The sequence below is a fragment of the Oncorhynchus mykiss genome, chromosome 24, assembly GCF_057628025.1.
Source record: "Oncorhynchus mykiss isolate SJ-2025 chromosome 24, ASM5762802v1, whole genome shotgun sequence".
Lineage (NCBI taxonomy): Eukaryota > Metazoa > Chordata > Actinopteri > Salmoniformes > Salmonidae > Oncorhynchus > Oncorhynchus mykiss.
Window position 1 is genome coordinate 2665513 of NC_143045.1, and position 19656 is coordinate 2685168.

At 44.0% G+C, this 19656-nt stretch overlaps 1 protein-coding gene across 10 annotated transcripts in view; it reads left to right on the forward strand.

Annotated features, from left to right (window-relative positions):
* LOC110503539 (rho guanine nucleotide exchange factor 12) overlaps positions 1-19048 on the forward strand; it is a 70061-nt gene extending 51013 nt beyond the window's left edge. For 8 of the 10 annotated variants that reach the window (XM_036961115.2, XM_036961120.2, XM_036961117.2 and 5 more), the window contains 26 exons: positions 419-461; positions 815-920; positions 1222-1359; positions 1540-1572; positions 2406-2520; positions 2631-2739; positions 3059-3253; positions 4620-4764; positions 5076-5108; positions 5363-5517; positions 7884-8030; positions 8143-8228; positions 8943-9068; positions 9503-9617; positions 10410-10510; positions 10814-10891; positions 11208-11283; positions 11587-11754; positions 12165-12252; positions 12546-12623; positions 12743-12837; positions 13139-13366; positions 13605-13838; positions 16811-17037; positions 17860-17935; positions 18082-19048. In XM_036961115.2, coding sequence (XP_036817010.2) covers positions 419-461; positions 815-920; positions 1222-1359; positions 1540-1572; positions 2406-2520; positions 2631-2739; positions 3059-3253; positions 4620-4764; positions 5076-5108; positions 5363-5517; positions 7884-8030; positions 8143-8228; positions 8943-9068; positions 9503-9617; positions 10410-10510; positions 10814-10891; positions 11208-11283; positions 11587-11754; positions 12165-12252; positions 12546-12623; positions 12743-12837; positions 13139-13366; positions 13605-13838; positions 16811-17037; positions 17860-17935; positions 18082-18092 — 3006 coding nt within the window. In that variant the 3' untranslated portion in view covers positions 18093-19048. The remainder of the gene's footprint in view (positions 1-418; positions 462-814; positions 921-1221; positions 1360-1539; positions 1573-2405; positions 2521-2630; positions 2740-3058; positions 3254-4619; positions 4765-5075; positions 5109-5362; positions 5518-7883; positions 8031-8142; positions 8229-8942; positions 9069-9502; positions 9618-10409; positions 10511-10813; positions 10892-11207; positions 11284-11586; positions 11755-12164; positions 12253-12545; positions 12624-12742; positions 12838-13138; positions 13367-13604; positions 13839-16810; positions 17038-17859; positions 17936-18081) is intronic. The other 2 variants (XM_036961116.2, XM_090218101.1) reach the window with 1 other exon arrangement.
* The last annotated feature ends 608 nt before the right edge of the window (positions 19049-19656 follow it).

Here is a 19656-nt window from a genome sequence, read left to right on the forward strand (position 1 = left end):
GGTCTCCCCCACCATAGTTGTGATAAAACACCTACATCCCCTGACAGTGTTGATATGATATGCAACACTGTTATTTTACAGTAGTGTGTTTTGTGTGATAAGATTATTGGTGATTCTGTCAGGAGTCCCCACTCCCTGCGGTAAAACATTTCTCCACAGCTGGAACTGTAATTTCTCTGATCCACTGTTCTGTTGATTCCCAATACAATATATTATGCTGCCTAAGACCGATAAGACTACTTGTCTTATGCACTACTAACACACACAGGGCATACATTTAGGAATTGTTCAGCACGTATCAGGCGGTTTACTCTTTTTGTTAAATGTCAAGTATTTTTACTCTGGTGTTTCGGTAAGCCACATATTAACAAGTCTGGCTTTGTTAATTCCCGTCTGAATGTGTCTTATTTTCATACAGAATTTAAAAGTAGCTGTTCCCGAGTCCCTATCCTCTGACCTTGGTGAGTATTTGTGGCTTTCCTTTAATTTCCATTAGTTTCCCTGGCTGACAGATCCATGCCAAGTTATTTCTGGGTATATTGAGGATTGACTATTGTTATCTAATGGAATTCCAAATATAGCCGACTCAAGTTTCCTTACTTCGACCTGTAACAGCAGCATGATCACAAAGTGCCTCTAAGTGTGTGGTAGGTTGTTTAACCGATCTACCTAATCCTACTATCCCACATCAGGTGTTAAGACATCGAACAAAGTCATTATATGAGAATTGCACATTTGAATTCTCTCTTTGAGCTGTATTTGTTGCCACCCCACTTCCTAACCGTGTTACTGTGTTGTGTGGTGGCTGTTGAAGACCGGAGGAGGACGGAGCTGATCCCTGAGGAGCTGAACAGACAGTACGTCCAGATGGTGCAGGACACACAGCTCCCTGACATCCAGAGGAACCTGGAGGACTTTAGGTCAGTCACCTTACGCACGCTCTTCCGAGATGGCTGCCTTTCCCATTGGTGCCTATGTGCTAGTCATATGTAAAGATGGATACAAGTGTGTCTTACTTGGAGATAGTATAGCTGTTTGTGTTTATAAACACTCAGTGCTGGTCTTATACGATGCTGGGCTTATAAATGTACACTATGTTGGCATAAGCCTGCTGTAAGATATAATCATGTAATAAGTATGGTATAAGTTGATGTAAGCATGATATTAGTTATTGTAAGCATACTGTAAGTGGGATCTGACACTGGTTTGTGGGGAGTGCAGGCAGAAGCGCAGTATGGGCCTAACCCTGGCGGAGGGGGAGCTGGCCCGGCTGGACACGGAGCGCGTCAGAGACCGGGTAGCACTGGAGAGAGAACGTGCTTGTGCTGAAAACATCATCACCAAGATAGAGGATGTTCTGTGAGTAGTCACACTCCGTTTCACTTGCTGTTATGTTTTTATTTGAGGCTGAAAATGTATTGATTGGAAATCTACTACTTCTAATTGTTTGAACTTATTTTTGTACTCTGTTTAAATAGTTTTAAAATAGTTTTCTGTGTAATAGAATTTGTTCTAATTGAGTTTCTTGCCATATTTTAGGTTGACAACTCAATCCACAGAGGAGGAGAAATGGTGAGAGGATTATCTTTTGTTTATCCATAGGAAAGAACCGATATGGGCCATACACATTTAACACTATCCATCGATTTTAGTCAGTGGGATGTTTTGGGGATTGTCAATAAAAGACGTTAAGATCACAGGCTCAGACTGGAGACCATGATCGTGTTCATTAAAGGCACAACGTAGCAAAACGTTTTACAACCAAAAATGCATTGTTATTGGACAAATTCATGTAGAACCTATCTGTCTCACTAAACACAATATTTGGTGTAGTGCACTGCACTCCTTGAGGGGTTTGAGACACTTAGGGGCGTTACAGATTCTTGGTTTTTCTAACCACTATCTGTGTCATTTCTACTCCATGTCAGACTGGAGACCAACAAGGTAGCTTCAGTTCACTACCATGAAAGAGGACAAGAACATCATATTAGATGATCTTGAGGTTGAACAGTTATCATTACAACAGACTTCGCATTGTGTGTGTAGAGTATCTCTTTGCCAGGGGGGCAATCTAGCTACATGAGTTCTTGGCCAACCTCTTTAATATAAAATGACATTTCTCTAGCTTGTCTAGATTCACGAGGGACTATTTCCAACATTGTATAACAACTTTATTTCAAATGCCATATGGTCCCGGCATATCCCAGATGATGAATGAATGGACATGACATCTTTCCACCGTCGTCACTTGTTTTCGTGGCATATGGTCAAAGCCACACTAAAGACACGTCAACATGTAGTTCACTTCAAATGAATCCCAATCTGTTCCACTTATATATAAAACAGAGAATATGGCAATTTAATTTGTCTCTAAATGCTGAATCCTCGTTGGTCTGTTGTTGCAGCACTACTATGCAATATGTCATCCTCACGTACATGAAGCACCTTGGCGTGAAAGTCAAAGAGCCACGTGGCCTAGAGTCCAAATGGGTCCGCATCAACTTCCTCCCCAAGATCAAGGTATGAGCTTACACTGAACCCTCCGCTAACCTAGCTCCGTTTTTAACTGTCACTCCTACTATATCTCTCTTACTGACTGATCAGTAATGTCTGATGTCTGTGATGAACAGAAAAGCATCAAGACAGAGAAGGAGGGAGGGGAGGAGAAGGTGAAACGCACCAGGTTTCCCAGCATCCTCGGGCCTCCTCGCCGGCCCAGCCGCGTCGACCCCATGTCCGGTGAGTCTGTCTGCGTTATAAAGCACGCTGGCCTTCATTTTGTCATTTAAGTTGACCAACACTACTATACTATAGGTCTCCCAATTTACTGAACCCCTGGATAGGTACATTGTATTGGTAGATGGTCATCATTACCCACCATTTCACCCACATTTGAAACAAGTCATCTTGTTACTATGGAAAAAGGGAGGACTGGCAACAAAGTAAACGGATCCTGTAGTATTGACTCCTGCTACCTCTCTTTGTGTCTGTCTTGACTGTATGTGGGATTCCTGCCTGTCTCTGGCTGATTTGCCTGCCTGTCTGTCTGTGTGAGCAGTTGGCAAGGCCATGGACCTCAACAAGCCACGGCCCCAGAAGCAGCTGTCCCAGCCCTGCCTGGAGCACCTGGAGGCGGGTCGCTTGAGGGCCAGCCAGTCCAGCGAGGGCTCAGAGCTCATACATTCCTCCCCAACCAACGCCACCTCGCCAACCAACAACAACTCTGACGGAGGCAGCAGAGACTCTGAGTTTGGTGCGACCCTGAACTACCACATACTGATTCTAGCTAGTACATACCTACTAAACTCCCTAGCTAGCACACTTCCCACATACTCAATTCTAAACCAAGTACACTAGTCTCTAGACTACATACTGAATCAAGTGCAAGCAACACAAGACCAATTACGCTCCCCATAGTGTTTGAGGAGCACGGTTTGTCTGCGGTGCTGTCCTCTTTAACTAAATTCCTGAATCGCGACATAATCTCTGACACTTTGTATTTGGTTTAATGTCCTAATTGTTAGCTGTCAATGTTGCCTATTCATTTTGGGTCATTGTAGCTGTAGTAGAGCTGGGCAATATGTACCAAAATAGTGATCAATTTACCTATTTTTTTGTGATGGCGATAAACATATTTTTTTTTTTTAGTAATGTCTTTATGGACAGGTACTTTATGTTAGTGGCAGTTTCTTCCAGTGCCAAATAAGACAACTGAGATGGTATCATATGATTTTATTTTTTATATATATGTATGTATGTATGTATGTGTATATATATATGTATGTGTATATACATATACATATATGTGTATTTTTTTTTGCTATTTCATCAAACATATCCAGGAAATTCATGATTGTATTTTGCAACCTGTCAAAATACGATCCAGAATTATCAAATTTAATTTTGGCTCTTCAAAGAATTTGCTGGCATCTTTGTGCATATTGGCCTATAAGCAACAGTATATCATTCACCACTTGTGGAAGTTGGAATCCGTAAATGTAGGCTAATGTCCGACAAACACTTTCCAGTGCTAGGCCTAGGCTACTTGATGTAGGCCTATTCATTGCGAATGGTGCGCTTGTCTCCCCTCTGCGGCGCACCAAAACCATACTACACTACATCCTACTCGGGTTGTAAAGTGGTGCCATGAACTCAATATTAAGAGGTGAGAAATACATAATCTATTCACAAAGTTATGATTGTCCTCTCTGTAACTAGAACAACAGTAGTAGCTTTGAAAACTGTCTTTTCCCTGCAATAGCGTTTTGAGCAATGGTCATATGCTTGTGTTTCTCAGAATGCATCTCTACCTCCTCCATGTCACAGTGGGGAGAAGGAGTGAGAGTCAGCAGCCGACAGCGAAATACTTTCATATCGGGAATTAACATAATGCGTAGGCTATTACTGTCGACCAAATAATGATTTTAGAACAATCTACAGAAAAGTTGTGTAGCTAAATCATAGAAAATTACAGACGGACGCTAAATGCTTGGGTAAGAGGAAGGCAATTTTCGGTTTATCGTCCCCGCTCTAAGCTGGAGTAATGGTCTTCCCACCTGGCCTGATAGTTGTACAGTGTAACTGATCTATTCGCTCTGTTTATCTGTCTCTCCTCTCAGTTGGGACCCCTAACTCTGCCTTCCTCAAACTGAGCGAGGGTCTTGGAGACCTGGACAGTCCAGAGTACACTCCAAACACACATTTTGACTACAGCCTGAGCCCCTATAGCCTGGACCAACTACAGGAGGAGGACAGGGAGAGTGGGTAAGATGGACCCCAAGCAGGGGAAAACATAGGGCCTAGGATGCAGTCAAAAGTAGTGCACTAAATAAGGAATAGGTTGCCATTTTAGACCTTTTTTTTATCTACCCTCTGTATATAAAATGCAATTCCATTCCAGTTGATAGAGAAGTTTTTTTTCCATTCAGCCCTTGAAATGTATTTTTTTTATCCCCTATTGTGTCCCCCCCCCCTTTTTTGGGGGGGTTTGACATTGTAGTTTTATGCAGGCAGAGTATGAGTATGTGGAGCTTTGTCATGCAGGCCACGTAGTTAATAGTTTCCTCTTGTTTCAGAATTCTTGAAGGAACACCCAAGGCTATCAGAAGGTGAGTGTTTTCTGTTCTTTGTTTTGACCTACTTGGCCTACCACTACTTCTGATAAAGGCAATGGTCAGATCGTTTAGAGTTTTTAGTCAGTGTCCTAAACCTCTTTTGGACAAAATGTGGATTACTTTTATCAGAAGTGCTGTGGTTAGAGACCGTATGAGTTTCTGTTATATTTCGTGACTCCATTTATCTTAATCGGATGGTGTATTTAAGGTTGTAACCAGTCTCGTAACTGCTGCTGCCTATCTCCCAGGTTGGATGGCCTTGGTTCTACAGAGGTGCAGAGTGAAGACGACCAAGGAGGCACTGACTCCGAGCACGACCCCCTCAACTGGCAGCAGCTGGTGGGACGAGAGGTCCTGGCCGGACTCCAGCCCCACGAGATCAAGAGACAGGAAGTCATTAACGGTAACTTCCTGTTCGAATTGTAACCCAGTCACCATAATATAAATACATGGGGCCCATCTAACCTGACCAGGAAAAACTCTGGGCCCTAGTGATTGGCTTTGCATGATTAGGAAAAACACAGGGCCCTGTACATACTGTATGTTTGTATTAGTCATTCACTCTTTTTAGTAGGCAGATTATTGTTCAATAGGAATAATCACGGTGTTAACCGCTTACACTCTTGGGAATTGGCCTATATGGATAAGTCTAAATTGAGATGTTTCTTACACAAGAAATATGAAACGCGTATGCATAAACATGGTAGCATTCAAAAGTGAACAGTTTGGAGATTGTTGTAAAATTATTAGACTCAAGGTGAGGACATAATCTGACAAGACTGAATCTAAACATTACACTGTTGATTTTTTTTTTGATTTTGTGTATTTACTGTATTTGTTGATAACGAAATCTTCAATTAATCTGGGTGCATTCAGTAACATAAGAATATTCATGGTAAATTTGGGGTAGGTTCAACATAAGACAAACAAAAATTGACAAGGGTTTGTGTGAGAGGTCTAACTGGTGTCTCCAAGTGGCCACACACCTCTCCAAAGTGTGAACAGGTCCTATGTCATTTCAACTCAATGAATAGTCTTCAACTATAAGGTGCTATTTTGAGCTCTCCTAGCTGTGCCGTTGAGGTACGAGACTTGTAGTTTTTATTTGGATAACAGCCCTGCATCCCCGCCTTTACACAATTACTTACTATTGTTCTTTAGCGCATTCAGAAAACAAATACATTTTTCTTTGCAAATAGTCTGGGAAGCCATTTGACTAGATGTTCAGGAGTCTTATGGCTTGGGGGTAGAAGCCGTTTAGAAGCCTCTTGGACCTAGACTTGGTGCTCCGGTACCGCTTGCCGTGCGGTAGCAGAGATAAGTCTGTGACTAGGGTTGATGAAGTCATTAACGATTTTTAGGGCCTTCCTCTGACACCGCCTGGTATAGAGGTCCTGGATGGCAGGAAGCTTGGCCCCAGTGATGTACTGGGCCATACGCACTACCCTCTCTAGTGCCTTGCGGTCGGAGGCCGAGCAGTTGCCATACCAGGCAGTGATGCAACCCGTCAGGATGCTCTCGATGGTACAGCTGTAAAATCTTTTGAGTGTCTGAGGACGCATGACATATCTTTTCATTCTCCCGAGGGGGAATAGGTTTTGTCGTGCCCTCTTCACAACCGTCTTGGTGTGCTTGGACCATGTTAGTTTGTTGTTGTGGACGCCAAGGAACTTAAAGCTCTCAACCTGCTCCACTACAGCTCCGTCGATGAGAATGGGCGTGTGCTTGGTCCTCTATTCTTGTAGTCCACAAGCATCCCCTTTGTCTTGATCACGTTGAGGGAGAGGTTGTTGTCCTGGCACCACATGGTCAGGTCTCTGACTTCCTCCCTATAGGCTGTCTCATTGTTGTCAGTGATCAGGCCTAAAACGGTTCCATTATATGTCACAATCTGGTCAGGTGGGCATCGTTTGAAAGCGTGTTCTATTGCCAACATGGGCAGCTAAGTTACATAATACAATCTCAGTGTTTCTCAAGGTAATTCAGAGAAGCAGATTGTAATTTTGGTGGGCGTAGAGTCACCAGTCCATTCAGATGCGTTTTCGCCGCCAAATTTCTTCACAATACGACATAGGCTCATTCTGTTCAGAACAACCCAGGGTATGACGCCATGTCATCTTGTACAACATCAAGCATTGTGGTCATGGCACTGTATATTAAATGAGTTTGGAAATATGAAGTGCACATTTGGACTAAAAGGGGTTTGGCTTGCTTGTATTACATCAAATTGGTGTATATATTATAATCCTCAACGTCTCATCTTTCAAAATACATCAAGTCCTCTTTATGTAATCATTTATATACAGCATTTCCCTCACTCAAGACAACAAAAAATGTGCAAAAGTTGACCAGTTAGCGAGAGGGATGGGGGCAACTTCTTAGAACCGCTGTCAATTAAAAACCAGTACTGTGCTGTGAAGCGGAGACCTTGAGCTCTGACGTCATGTATAACATGTTACTGTACAGCCACTGCGTCCCAATTTAGGCACTTAATCAGTGTCCAAATCTGCTATTTGAACCCGTCTACGGGTACGAGTGTAACGAGGTAAGAGTGCAATGAACAAACAAACAACTCAATCAAGCAAACTTTATTCGTATATCACTTTACCAATGCATCTTTCCTAGTTGGAACCTTGGCCAAAAACCCCCAAAGAACAAGCTGAAATAACCGTTCTCATTATCACTCTTTATCACCCTTTTGTGGTTGTCTAATGTAGTCATTTATCAGTATGTGTCTGCAATAGTGATTAGAGCTGTCTGTGTGTACAGAGCTGTTCTACACTGAGAGGGCCCACCTGCGGATGCTCAAAGTGCTGGACAACATCTTCTACCAGAAGCTCACCAGAGAGGGCATACTGCCTCCTGCCGACATCAAGAACATCTTCACCAACCTGGAGGACATTGTTCAACTGCATGGTACTTACACGCATGGGCATAAGCGCACACAGGCATGTACATGCACAGGCATGAACGTACACATACACACACAGAATGGCCCTCTTACATTCCCTTTCATATTGAATTTCAGTTTGGATATCTGAGCAAATGGTAACAATCCGGAAGAGGAACGAGACGTCCGTAATCGACCAAATAGGAGACGACTTGCTGTCCTGGGTGAGTACAGCTCGTTTATTTTTTTATTTTGAAGCCTTTTCCCCAACGGAATATGATTTATCTAATAATTGTGTTGGAGAGAAGTGTCTCTCTCTCTCTCTCTCTCTCTCTCACAATCCACAAAAGCGGTGCCATTGTCTGAAATTACTTTTCACTGCAGAATAAACTTCCACTTTTTTGTATGGGATTGCTTATCTTTTTAAGTGGCTTTGAACTGGAGGGTAAAGATGGTTGCTCTGTTTTTGCGGAATGGAAGTAGAATTGTGAAATGATCGTGTGGCACAGATGGACTGGCCGAACCCATCCACTAACCTGGTCCCAGATATATATATATATATATATGTGCTTTAGCAAACCCCTCTGTCTATACATGTATAATGATAATTCATTGGCTTTATAAAGAGCTTTTCCAAGTGCTCAAAGTGCTTACATAGAAAGGGGAAAGCTCGCCTTATCCACCGGCAATGTGAAGCACCACTCGGGTGGTGCACGGCAACCATTCATGCCCGAACGCGGAGACAACCATGATAACCAAAATATAGCTGTGACAGAATCATGACAACAATGCTAGTCGGAGGGAATTGGCTGAAGCATGTACGTGGTAGATTTTAGACCCCTCGATCTGGCACACTGCCACCACACACACACACGCAACAACCAGGCAGTTGCCATGGCGACTGACCCTGATTCGCCTGGCTCGCTTGTGTTTTCCAGTTCAGCAGGGGCGAGGAGGAGAAGATCAAGCAGGCGGTGGGCACATTCTGCAGCAACCAGCCCTTTGCTCTGGAGCTCATCAAGAGCAGGCAGAAGAAGGACTCGCGCTTCACCTCCTTCATGCAGGTAAGTGGAGGAATGGAGGAGAGAAGAGGAGGACAGGGCAGCGCTGGGACTGGAGTACACACGGGGCTATTGTGCACTGCCTGTTACTCGAGGTTTAGGCCAGGTATTTGACTGTGTAATTCACTTCTGCAGACTCTACAGTACAATGTCTGCGACAGGGTATGGGATGTTTGTGGGAAGCAAGAGGAGTTCAATGGTAGCATTTGAAAAATGATTTGTTGATTTTAAGTTCAAAGTTCAAATGAATTTGATGTAAATGACACATTTAAAACATGAGTTGTAGAAAGTAACCATGGAAGATGTAGCTCTGTCAAAGCAAAAGTCACTGGTGGGCGAAGTATGTACATGAGCGAAAAGGATGCATCTTGCCTGTTTTGTTGCCCCTTTTCATCATTCCTGCTGCCTTTTTTCCTGACTTCACTGTGCGTTTGCAGGAGGCTGAGAGTAACCGACTGTGTCGAAGACTCCAACTGAAGGACATCATTCCCGTGGAGATGCAGAGGCTCACCAAGTACCCTCTTCTACTGGAGAACATCGCCAAGTACACAGGTGGGCCACATGCACATTCCTTATACCTCTTTCACTCTATTAATTAAGCTAAGCTGTACTGGGCTGACTACACACCCACCGTAGTTGCTGGAACCGTGCTAGTGAGCCAACACAATGAGCCGCCAGCACAGTACGGTTCTGTTTGGCATGATAGTGTAAAAAGACTAGACTCTGACAATGAGTAATGATGGCGCTGGGCTCAAAGCAGACCAGGCCATCGCGGTGATGCAGGGCAGCGCGCTTACAGCAGCGTTAATGATAGCAGTGTCCTTCCGCTGTGGTGCCCCAGTGACCGCCCTCTGTGCGTGCACGCGTGTGTGTGTGTGCATGTGTGTTGGGAGCTGCCAGCTCATCACTGTGTATGCAATGGTAATTGTGATACATGTATGTCATGTCTAAACTAGGGCATTTTCAGTGACCCGGGAGAGCTGGCATTGCGCCAGCCTGTTAGCGAATTACAGCTGTGCTCTCGGTTAAACTGAGATTATTGTTTTGGCATTTTCCGTAGTCGGTAATGCACGTTTTGTGAGATGTTCTCGAATTATTTGGTTCCCATCGTTTTTAATCTTGGCTGTGGTTTAGTTCTCCGGCCATAAAATGTACTGAACATAAAGTAGGTACCAGCTATTAGGAATGTTAATACCCTCTACTTGGTCTTCATTTCCGAGTGATCGGCTGCTAATTGGGGCAGGAAAATATCCATTTGTTGGTCAGTACCCCACAGAGGCTGTTTTTTTTTCTCTGTTTTTCTCCACAAAATCTTCAGCTCTCTCTCTCGTAATTTAATTTCAGATGACACCGTGGAGAAAGATAAGGTAAAGAAGGCGGGCGACTGCTGCAGGAACATCCTCAATCATGTCAACCAAGCGGTGAAGGAGTCTGAAAACAAGCAGGTGGGTGTGATTTAGCGTCATCTGGGAACGGAGGGGACGGCAGCACAGCAGCACTCTCTTATCTCATTTCACCCCTGCTCGGCCTACTGGGCCTCAGCCACCCGAAAATCTGTCCTCTCTTTTCTCCCACTGTTCCTCTGAGAGAATGCAGAGATGATGGATTGCAGGGAAAATATGGGGTTTGTGTCTGTTGTTTAGAGTGTAATAGTGCCTGTAGCAGCAGAGTATCCAGCTTACGCCTGTTTTTCTGTGTGCCTCTCTTTCTTGCTCTCTGTTTCTCCCCCTCCCTCTTTCTTTCCACAGAGGCTGGAGGACTACCAGAGGCGGTTAGACCTCTCGTCTCTGAAGCAGACAGAGAACCCCATGATTTCAGAGCTCAAGGTGAGGCGATCTATAAAGTGTTTTCTGCTCCTGCCTTCAAAAAGACTTCACAATACAGCTCTTTTAGTTTGCAGCCACAATTGACTTTAAGCAACATTTTAGTTTGTTTTGGTTTCTGCAAGGGAGCCACTGCAGTTATAAAAGGGGAAATGATTTGTTTAAATGCCAGCTGCTAGTGCTTGAAATTTGACTAGATCATGCAGCTCCATTCTTTGGGGTGGAAGAGTATTTTTTTCCAAAGTGAAAGCTAATGGGGATCTGACTAAAGTAAGCCCAGCTAATCTGACCTATTGACCTTTCCACCCTACACTCTCAGAACCTGGACCTGACCAAGAAGAAGATGGTCCATGAGGGACCACTGTCATGGAAGGTCAACAAGGACAAGACTATTGGTATGTTTTTGACTTTATCTGGCGTTTATGTGGATGAGTAGGGCCAAGGAGGTTTTTCCTGACCAATGTGATCCAACTAGGGAAAACTCTTGGCCCTAGTTGTAGACTACAACTGCAAACATAGCCTGGGCTAATTCAATGTCAGGTCATGTGGTCAGGAAAAACTCCATGATGTAATGGGAAAAATTATAAAAGAAACACCATTGTTGCCTAATGAGATATAATACTAATATAATTGTGACATCTATGTCCAGCGTAGTGTTCTATGTAATTCTGTGGTTAAATCTCCTCATCTGGTCTCAGAGCTGTACACCCTGCTCCTGGAGGACATCCTGGTGCTGCTGCAGAAGCAGGACGAGCGGCTCATCCTCAAGTGCCACAGCAAAAACCTGTCTGGCACCGCCGACACCAAGCACATCTTCAGCCCCATCATCAAGCTCAACGCGGTGCTGGTGCGCTCTGTGGCCACAGGTGAGTTGCCATAGAGATACAGTCATACCATTCGTTTCCCTGACAAAGATGGCCACCCTGTAGTCATGCTACCTGGAATGCAGATGTCCATTCTAGTGTTCTATTGAAATCTGTTTCAGTTACAGTACCAGTTTTTTTTTTTTTGTCGCTTACAACATGATTCCATATGTGTTATTTTATCGTTTTGATGTCTTCACTATTATTCTACAATGTAGAAAATAGTAAAAATAAAGAAACCCTGGAATGAGTCGGTGTGTGCAAACGTTTGACTGGTACTGTAGATCCAACCTTGTTAACACAGTGACTCCCAGTGACTGTGGTCAAAAGTAGTGCAATATATAGGGGGATAGGTTGTAATGTGAGACACAGTCAGGAGTACCCTATTTTCCTGCTATTCCCTCTCCCAACAGACAACAAGTCGTTCTTTGTTCTCTCAATGTCGGACAACGGGGCCCAAATCTACGAGCTGATGGCCCAGACCGTATCAGAGCAGAGAATGTGAGTCCTCCTGACACTGTGGTTTAGTCATTATAGCCACAACTTTAAAACCCCATTCAGTTTAGCTTAATTCACTGGAGTAGGTAGAAGTTAACCCTAACCACTGATACAGGGTCAGATCTTTTTCTTACCTGTCTTAATAGTGAAGGTTAGCAATGGAGGTAGGGTTATCTGATCCTAGGTCTAGTAAGGAACACCTTTTACCCACAGTCTACTCACCTCTGTCACTGTGTGTCTGTATCTGTTTTTATCTTTGTCGGTCTGTCTGTGTGTTGTCATCCTCCCTCCACCAGGTGGCAGCGGCAGATCACCCAGAGAGCGGACGCCATGAAAGTGAAGCCGAACAGCGTCATCCCCTTACCTCAAACGGAGTACGTTCCTCCTCTCAGTATAAAACTTATTTGGTTTTATTAATCAGCAAATGTGTTTTATGATGACCATGAACTTGCTTCTCCTAATACTGACTCTGTGTTCTCTCCCACCATGTCAGTGGAGAGAGAGACGGTGTGGAGATCATCACTGCAGGCATAGCCCAACTCAGTAAGGATCCGGACCGCATCTCCTCTGGAAGCAACCAGTCTATAGGTATCTAAACTAGCACCCCATCTCTCCATGTTCCCCCGTCTATAGGGATATTTGAGAACTTCTTCAGCAGCAGTTAGGGACATTGTGTAATGTGCAGTGGAAGCTGATGTCACTTTAGAACACAGGAACGGCTTATTTCAATGGCTGGACTGGAATGTATGAAACAGAGTCCATGTCTTTTGATACCTTACCATTTATTCCATTCCAGCTATTACGTTCCCGCCTCCACTAGTAACATGCTCCAGTAGAATCCATCTAGATTGACTGAATGCACATCAAGGTCTCCTTGTTCGCTCCCCAGACAAAGAGGGCTGCGCTGCCTCTGGAGGCGAGATGCAGACCTCTCTCCCAGATGCCAACCCATTTGAAGGACTCAAGCCGGAAGAGGAGGAGCCCAACCGGGAGGAGGGGCTTTACAGGGACCCGGACCTTGCAGATAGGCTGCCTTTCCGCATGGCCGTAGAAGGGCTCAGCGAATCGGACAGTGTGGGCTTCAGTCCTTCGAGAGCTGATGATGCCTTAAAGACATGTGAGTGAAAGGACATCTTCCTCAATCGCCTAGGTCTCAAGTCTGGAGTGGGTTAAGACTTTTCTGACCAGGAAAAATATAGTTAGTTATATGAACCCTGTCAGGTTGGTTGGTCAGGGACAGCTTTCCACCCTAAACACACATTGCATTTATAGATTTTATGTGGGTGGGAATCGATTCATTTAAAATGTCACACGCACACTCCTCCTTTGGTCTTAACCGTATCTTTGTCCTCTAGTGTCAGCGCTGAAGCAAGTCCTTGTGACCCAGCTCATGTCACAGGAGGACGGCGAAGGCGCCGGGCGCGGGCGTCTTCTCAGGACCACGTCCCTGAGGACCCCCGTGGACAGCCGGGCCCGGGTGGCGGTTCAGAACGGCTCAGGGAGGTGCACCCAGGCAAGCCACCCTGAGGACCCGGCTCAGGACCTGGTGTCTGGGGACACAGGCTTCTTTGAGTCCCCCGAGGATTATGGTAAACTTGCAGTGTGTGTGAGAGAGCAGTGTTTTTTTTATCCTGGTCTTGGGGACCCATGGGGTTGCAAATTTGTGAACGACCGGCTCGATTTTGAAATGGTGTTTTTTACATTGGATAAAAGTAGAGACTCAGAGCTAGAAAATGGTATTACATACACTACAGTTGAGGAATAATGGGAAATAAATTCTGCTTTGAAAGTTGATAAAGTTGTAACCTCACTTTTGAGAAAATGGTACTACTACTGGAGATACACATTCAGCATCATTCACACCTAAGCTATAGCCCCACCCATCTCTTTAATGGTTGATCTGAGTGTTCTGTCCTAACAGCAGTCAAGCACCCAAGCTAACATTGGCTAGCTTGCAGGCTACTTCCAGACAAAAATGTGAGAACAGCTCACTGACCATTTTACTTGCCCTAGCAGAGCTGGTTAGGCTGTTTTTATGTTTTCCAAGGCGTTGGTGACAGCAACTGTGCTGCGGGCAACAATTTTACGCTTTTTTGCCAATGTTTACTGACACTGGCCATATTCAACGCGTGTTGAGTGTTTGTAAATTCATCAGTTATTCTGTGCACACTCAGACGAGAGTGCTCTGAAATTGGAGTAGATAGCCAGAGCGAATTTACCAGCTACATCTATCCACAGTTTTTGCAGTGACATCATTGACGTTCTATTGAAATGGTTACTTGCATTATGGAGTCTTTTTGTTAAGACATGCTAGATAAAAAAATGTACCATAATCCCAACTCATGATACTACCCTGCATGAATCTGCAGGTAGCTAACCAACCAGGTTCGATTTTAGCTAGCTAACATTAGGCAATAATTAGCAAAGCAAATGACTCTGAGATAAAAATAATATTACTACACAGATTATACACGAAACGTTAACTAGCGAGCCAGCTAGGTAACGTTAGCTAGCTAGCTAACAGTAAACTTGAACTTGAAATGAAAACTTCTTTCTGACGAAATTAGAAATGTGTAATATATGAAAATGTAGCTAGCTTACCCATATACATGGACAGACGCTTCTCACTCTCTCACAGATGCCATGGTTGCCCTTAGTTTGAAGACGTAATCCTTAGCAATCATACTCTAATTCCACTGATATCAAAACTCGGCCCTCCAGAAAGTGGAGAGCAACACTTATGCAGTTCTACTACGCAATATACAGTGGGGCAAAAAAGTATTTAGTCAGCCACCAATTGTGCAAGTTCTCCCACTTAAAAAGACGAGAGAGGCCTGTAATTTTCATCATAGGTACACTTCAATTATGACAGACAAAATTAGAAAAAAAATCCAGAAAATCACATTGTAGGATTTTTAATGAATTTATTTGCAAATTATGGTGGAAAATCACCTGATTTCTGATTTCTGGCTCTCACTGTAACTTCTTCTTTAAGAGGCTCCTCTGTCCTCCACTCGTTACCTGTATTAATGGCATCTGTTTGAACTTGTTATCAGTATAAAAGACACCTGTCCACAACCTCTAACCGTCACACTCCAAACTCCACTATGGCCAAGACCAAAGAGCTGTCAAAGGACACCAGAAACAAAATTGTAGACCTGCACCAGGCTGGGAAGACTGAATCTGCAATAGGTAAGCAGCTTGGTTTGAAGAAATCAATTGTGGAAGCAATTATTAGGAAATGGAAGACATACAAGACCACCGATAATCTCCCTCGATCTGGGGCTCCACGCAAGATCTCACCCGTCTGAAGTTTGCTAGAGAGCATTTGGATGATCCAGAAGAAGATTGGGAGAATGTCATATGGTCAGATGAAACCAAAAATATAACTTTTTAGTAAAAACTCAACTCGTTGTGTTTGGAGGACAAAGAATGCTGAGTTGCATCCAAAGAACACCATACCTATTGTGAAGCATGGAGGTGGAAACATCATGCTTTGGGGCTGTTTTTCTGCAAAGGGACCAGGACGACTGATCCGTGTAAAGGAAACAATGAATGGGGCCATGTATCGTGAAATTTTGAGTGAAAACCTCCTTCCATCAACAAGGGCATTGAAGATGAAACGTGGCTGGGTCTTTCAGCATGACAATGATCCCAAACACACCGCCTGGGCAACAAAGGAGTGGCTTCGTAAGAAGCATTTCAAGGTCCTGGAGTGGCCTAGCCAGTCTCCAGATCTCAACCCCATAGAAAATCTTTGGAGGGAGTTGAAAGTCCGTGTTGCCCAGCAACAGCCCCAAAACATCACTGCTCTAGAGGAGATCTGCATGGAGGAATGGGCCAAAATACCAGCAACAGTGTGTGAAAACCTTGTGAAGACTTACAGAAAACATTTGACCTCTGTCATTGCCAACAAAGGGTATATAACAAAGTATTGAGAAACTTTTGTTATTGACCAAATACTTATTTCCACCATAATTTGCAAATAAATTCATAAAAAATCCTACAATGTGATTTTTCTGGATTTTTTTTCTCATTTTGCCTGTCATAGTTGAAGTGTACCTATGATGAAAATTACAGGCCTCATCTTTTTAAGTGGGAGGACTTGCACAATTGGTGGCTGACTAAATACTTTTTTGCCCCACTGTATATATATTTTTTAAAGCAGCTTTAGACAGGATTACCTACCCATACCGACCAGCTCAAATAGACAGAAGCGTGCTACATGGCAGACAAATCCAAACTCATCCCTTGGCATGTCCAGCCAGCCCAATCATTACATCAGCCAATCATTGCTAGCGGGTTGCTTACTTTTTCTGTGGCTATACCAACTAAGCTCGTAATTTAACAATTTTATTCATATTTACAGATGGCATACTAGTTTGTTATTAAGGCACATGAAAGTTCACATTTCTGCCCCAAAATGCATTTTGATTAAAAAAAAGTTTACGTTCAAATGGCTCTACTGTGAAGTACTGTGAAGTAGTCACTTTTTTGTTCTAGCTCAGCACCAACCCACTGATTCAGTTCCTAGTCAGTTGGACCTTGTTGCGTCTTCCAGCAGGGTACTTGGTCTTGGAGGGCTACGGGGGATCGGGGGAGAGCAGCACGGACGACGACCTCCAGGCCACGGGGAAGCAGCTGAGCGCCTCGCGGGGCTGCGGGGCAGGAGATTCTGGGATCAGCCTAAGATTCTCCTCTGCCTCACAGGCAGGCAGCATCTCCAGCTTCAGCCGACAGGTCCTGTCCCACATCCGCAACCTGCAGACCAACCTCAACCACCTCAAGGTACATGGATGGATGGATTGATGGATGGTTGGTTGACGTTGGTCGACTGACTGGTTGGTTGGTTGACGTTGGTCGACTGACTGGTTGGTTGGTTGGTTGACGTTGGTCGACTGACTGGTTGGTTGATTAACCCTCAAGTCTGAGCCCTGTTTAAGCCGGGGGATATGAAACATTGAATTTGGCATTACTGCTATTAGCCAATAGAAACGCATTGAATAACAGATAGTTCCCCAAAAAATAAAAAGAAAGTTTGTTCTGAAGTGTCTGTCCTTTATCTGAGAGATATAAGAAATATCAGGAAATTATTGTATAACATTTTTTACATGTATTTATCCCCATAGTTTAGGTAATAAACTACCTCCATATATACTTCCATTCTTCTTAACTGGTATCAGGGAATTCAGATTAGTCTTGTGAGGCTTATGGGCGTCCTAGACCAAAACAGAGTGGGCCAATGTGTTCGTGAGAGTCATCTTTCGATAGAGTGTTCATAATGTATGCCACGCTGTTCGGATGCTACAGGCATTTTTGTGAGAAGACCAATTTTTTTCGCCCGGGATGTCTCATGTTCTGACAAACATTGCTTTAGCTCTGCCACCTTTCACCGCAGATTCAGAAGGGTGGATTGAGACGCAGCCCATGCAACAAAAAAAACATCTCTCTAGCTTAAACAGACAGATTTTGATGGGGATTTGTGTGTTATGTTCATTTGATTTCCGCGGTGCCACGGAAATTGTAGGCTAAGGGTTCATTAGTAAATGTGACTTTAGTGCGTATCAAATCTGATTGCAGACTGATCCCTGCTTGCTTGTTTTCTCTCAGGAGGTAGAGGCCAAGTATCACAGTCTACTACGCCAAAGGCCGGCCAGGTCATCGACAGACATGGATGATAACAAAGGTAACATGGCTAATGTCTTACTGATTCCTTTTCTCCCTTTCAGTGTCTCAGTATTTATTAGAAAACCCAAGAGCATGCGAGGTGTGACAGCTGAGTTATTGTTTATGGTCTGACTGCCCTTGCCTTTTCTGTTATCTTGTTCCTAGATAAGAGATAGTCACCGAAATCCCACCCCTCCCCGGCCCCTGCATCAGGCCGTAAGGGAGGACATGAAGGTGGAAGAGTTGATTTCTGCCTCCCTGCTGTCTCGTTGACCTGGATGTCCTCTATTAGCTTGTCCACTCAACTGCTGAGTACCCTCTTCCTCCTCCCACCGTGGTTCTCCCCGAGAGACTGAGCATGAGCGAGAGACAGTTGGAGGAAGGGTGGTTTCTTTGGATCCCCGCCCCCCCTGCTCCATTCGTCAGCACAAGGCAATCAAGGGAGAGGGACTGTCCCGAACCTAGCCCCCCCCCCCCCCACTGCTGCGTGTCCCCACTCCAATGGCAGTGGGTCGCCCAGTGTCTCCCCTCCTTTCTCTCTACTCCTAGTCATCCCTGCAAGAAAGAACTATACCAAAATGTACAAATCTGTGTGTTTAGGATATATATTATACACAAAAAAAAGCGAGAAGAAAAAGGAACATTTTAAGATAATGTATTACGTTTTTTTGTTTTTAATCCCAAGATGTATTTATTTTCTCTTGTGTTTTCCCATGTTGCTTGCATGCTTTTTTTGGCCATTTGGACCTCCTTTTAGGCTGCTCCACCCACGTCGGTGCACACGCTATCCTATCCTTAATGAACACAGGAAGAATATGCTTGGACTGAGAGGGCATAGAGTTGCACTTTGCGTGGAGCCCCCATAGGATGGTGTTTAAGCAGCATGCCAAAGTCAGGGGCTCTGCCCTGGTCCTCAGTGCATTTCTACACCTGGCTAAAACTCACCCCCCCCCACTCCCGTTGGTAATAATGCCTGGTTTCCCCCTCTGTGCTGCCCATGCTACTGCTGATGTGCCAGTGATCTGACAATTCTAGCTGATAATGTCACAAAGTTCACACATTTATAAATGATCAAGTTGGAAGGTTATGCATAACTTTAATAAAAAAATGCCATGACATTTCTAAAACTTAAGACGGTTTATTCCTTTAGTCCTGTTCTTTTTGCTTAGCCCCCCCCCCCCCCCCAATGTGGCTTTGTGGTCAGAAATGGGGATAGACTTTAAATGTTCTCACCTTCTCTTACTTCTGATCCTGTAGATAAATCACTACAACTATTTGATAAACAAGGAGACAAGATGGGACAGATGTTTTTTCAGCACCATTTTCCATCAGTGTGAGCTAACTATTGGAGGAAGAACATGGAGTTAGCCGACTCGTAAAATGTAACCGTCATAGTAGATGTACAGCTTTTTCTCTACAGTTTTGCCCAATACTGACCAATTCGGTAGGTAGTGAACAAAATATTGTGGCCTATGAGTTTGACTATGTAGGAACATGTTGCTAAGCTTTTGTTAGGTAACTGTAAATTCATTTTGACCCATATAGTTTTGTATTTCTCAGATTTCAACTGTTTTTACATGGAATGGATTCAGCAATACCATCACTGAATTAATCAAGAACAAGGCAATCATGTTGTCCTTTTCCTCCTATAGGAAGATTCATTCACTTGACATACACCAGTAGGGGCCAGGCTTTTACCATCTACCAGATAGATATGGGCAGGACCCACCCTGAAACATG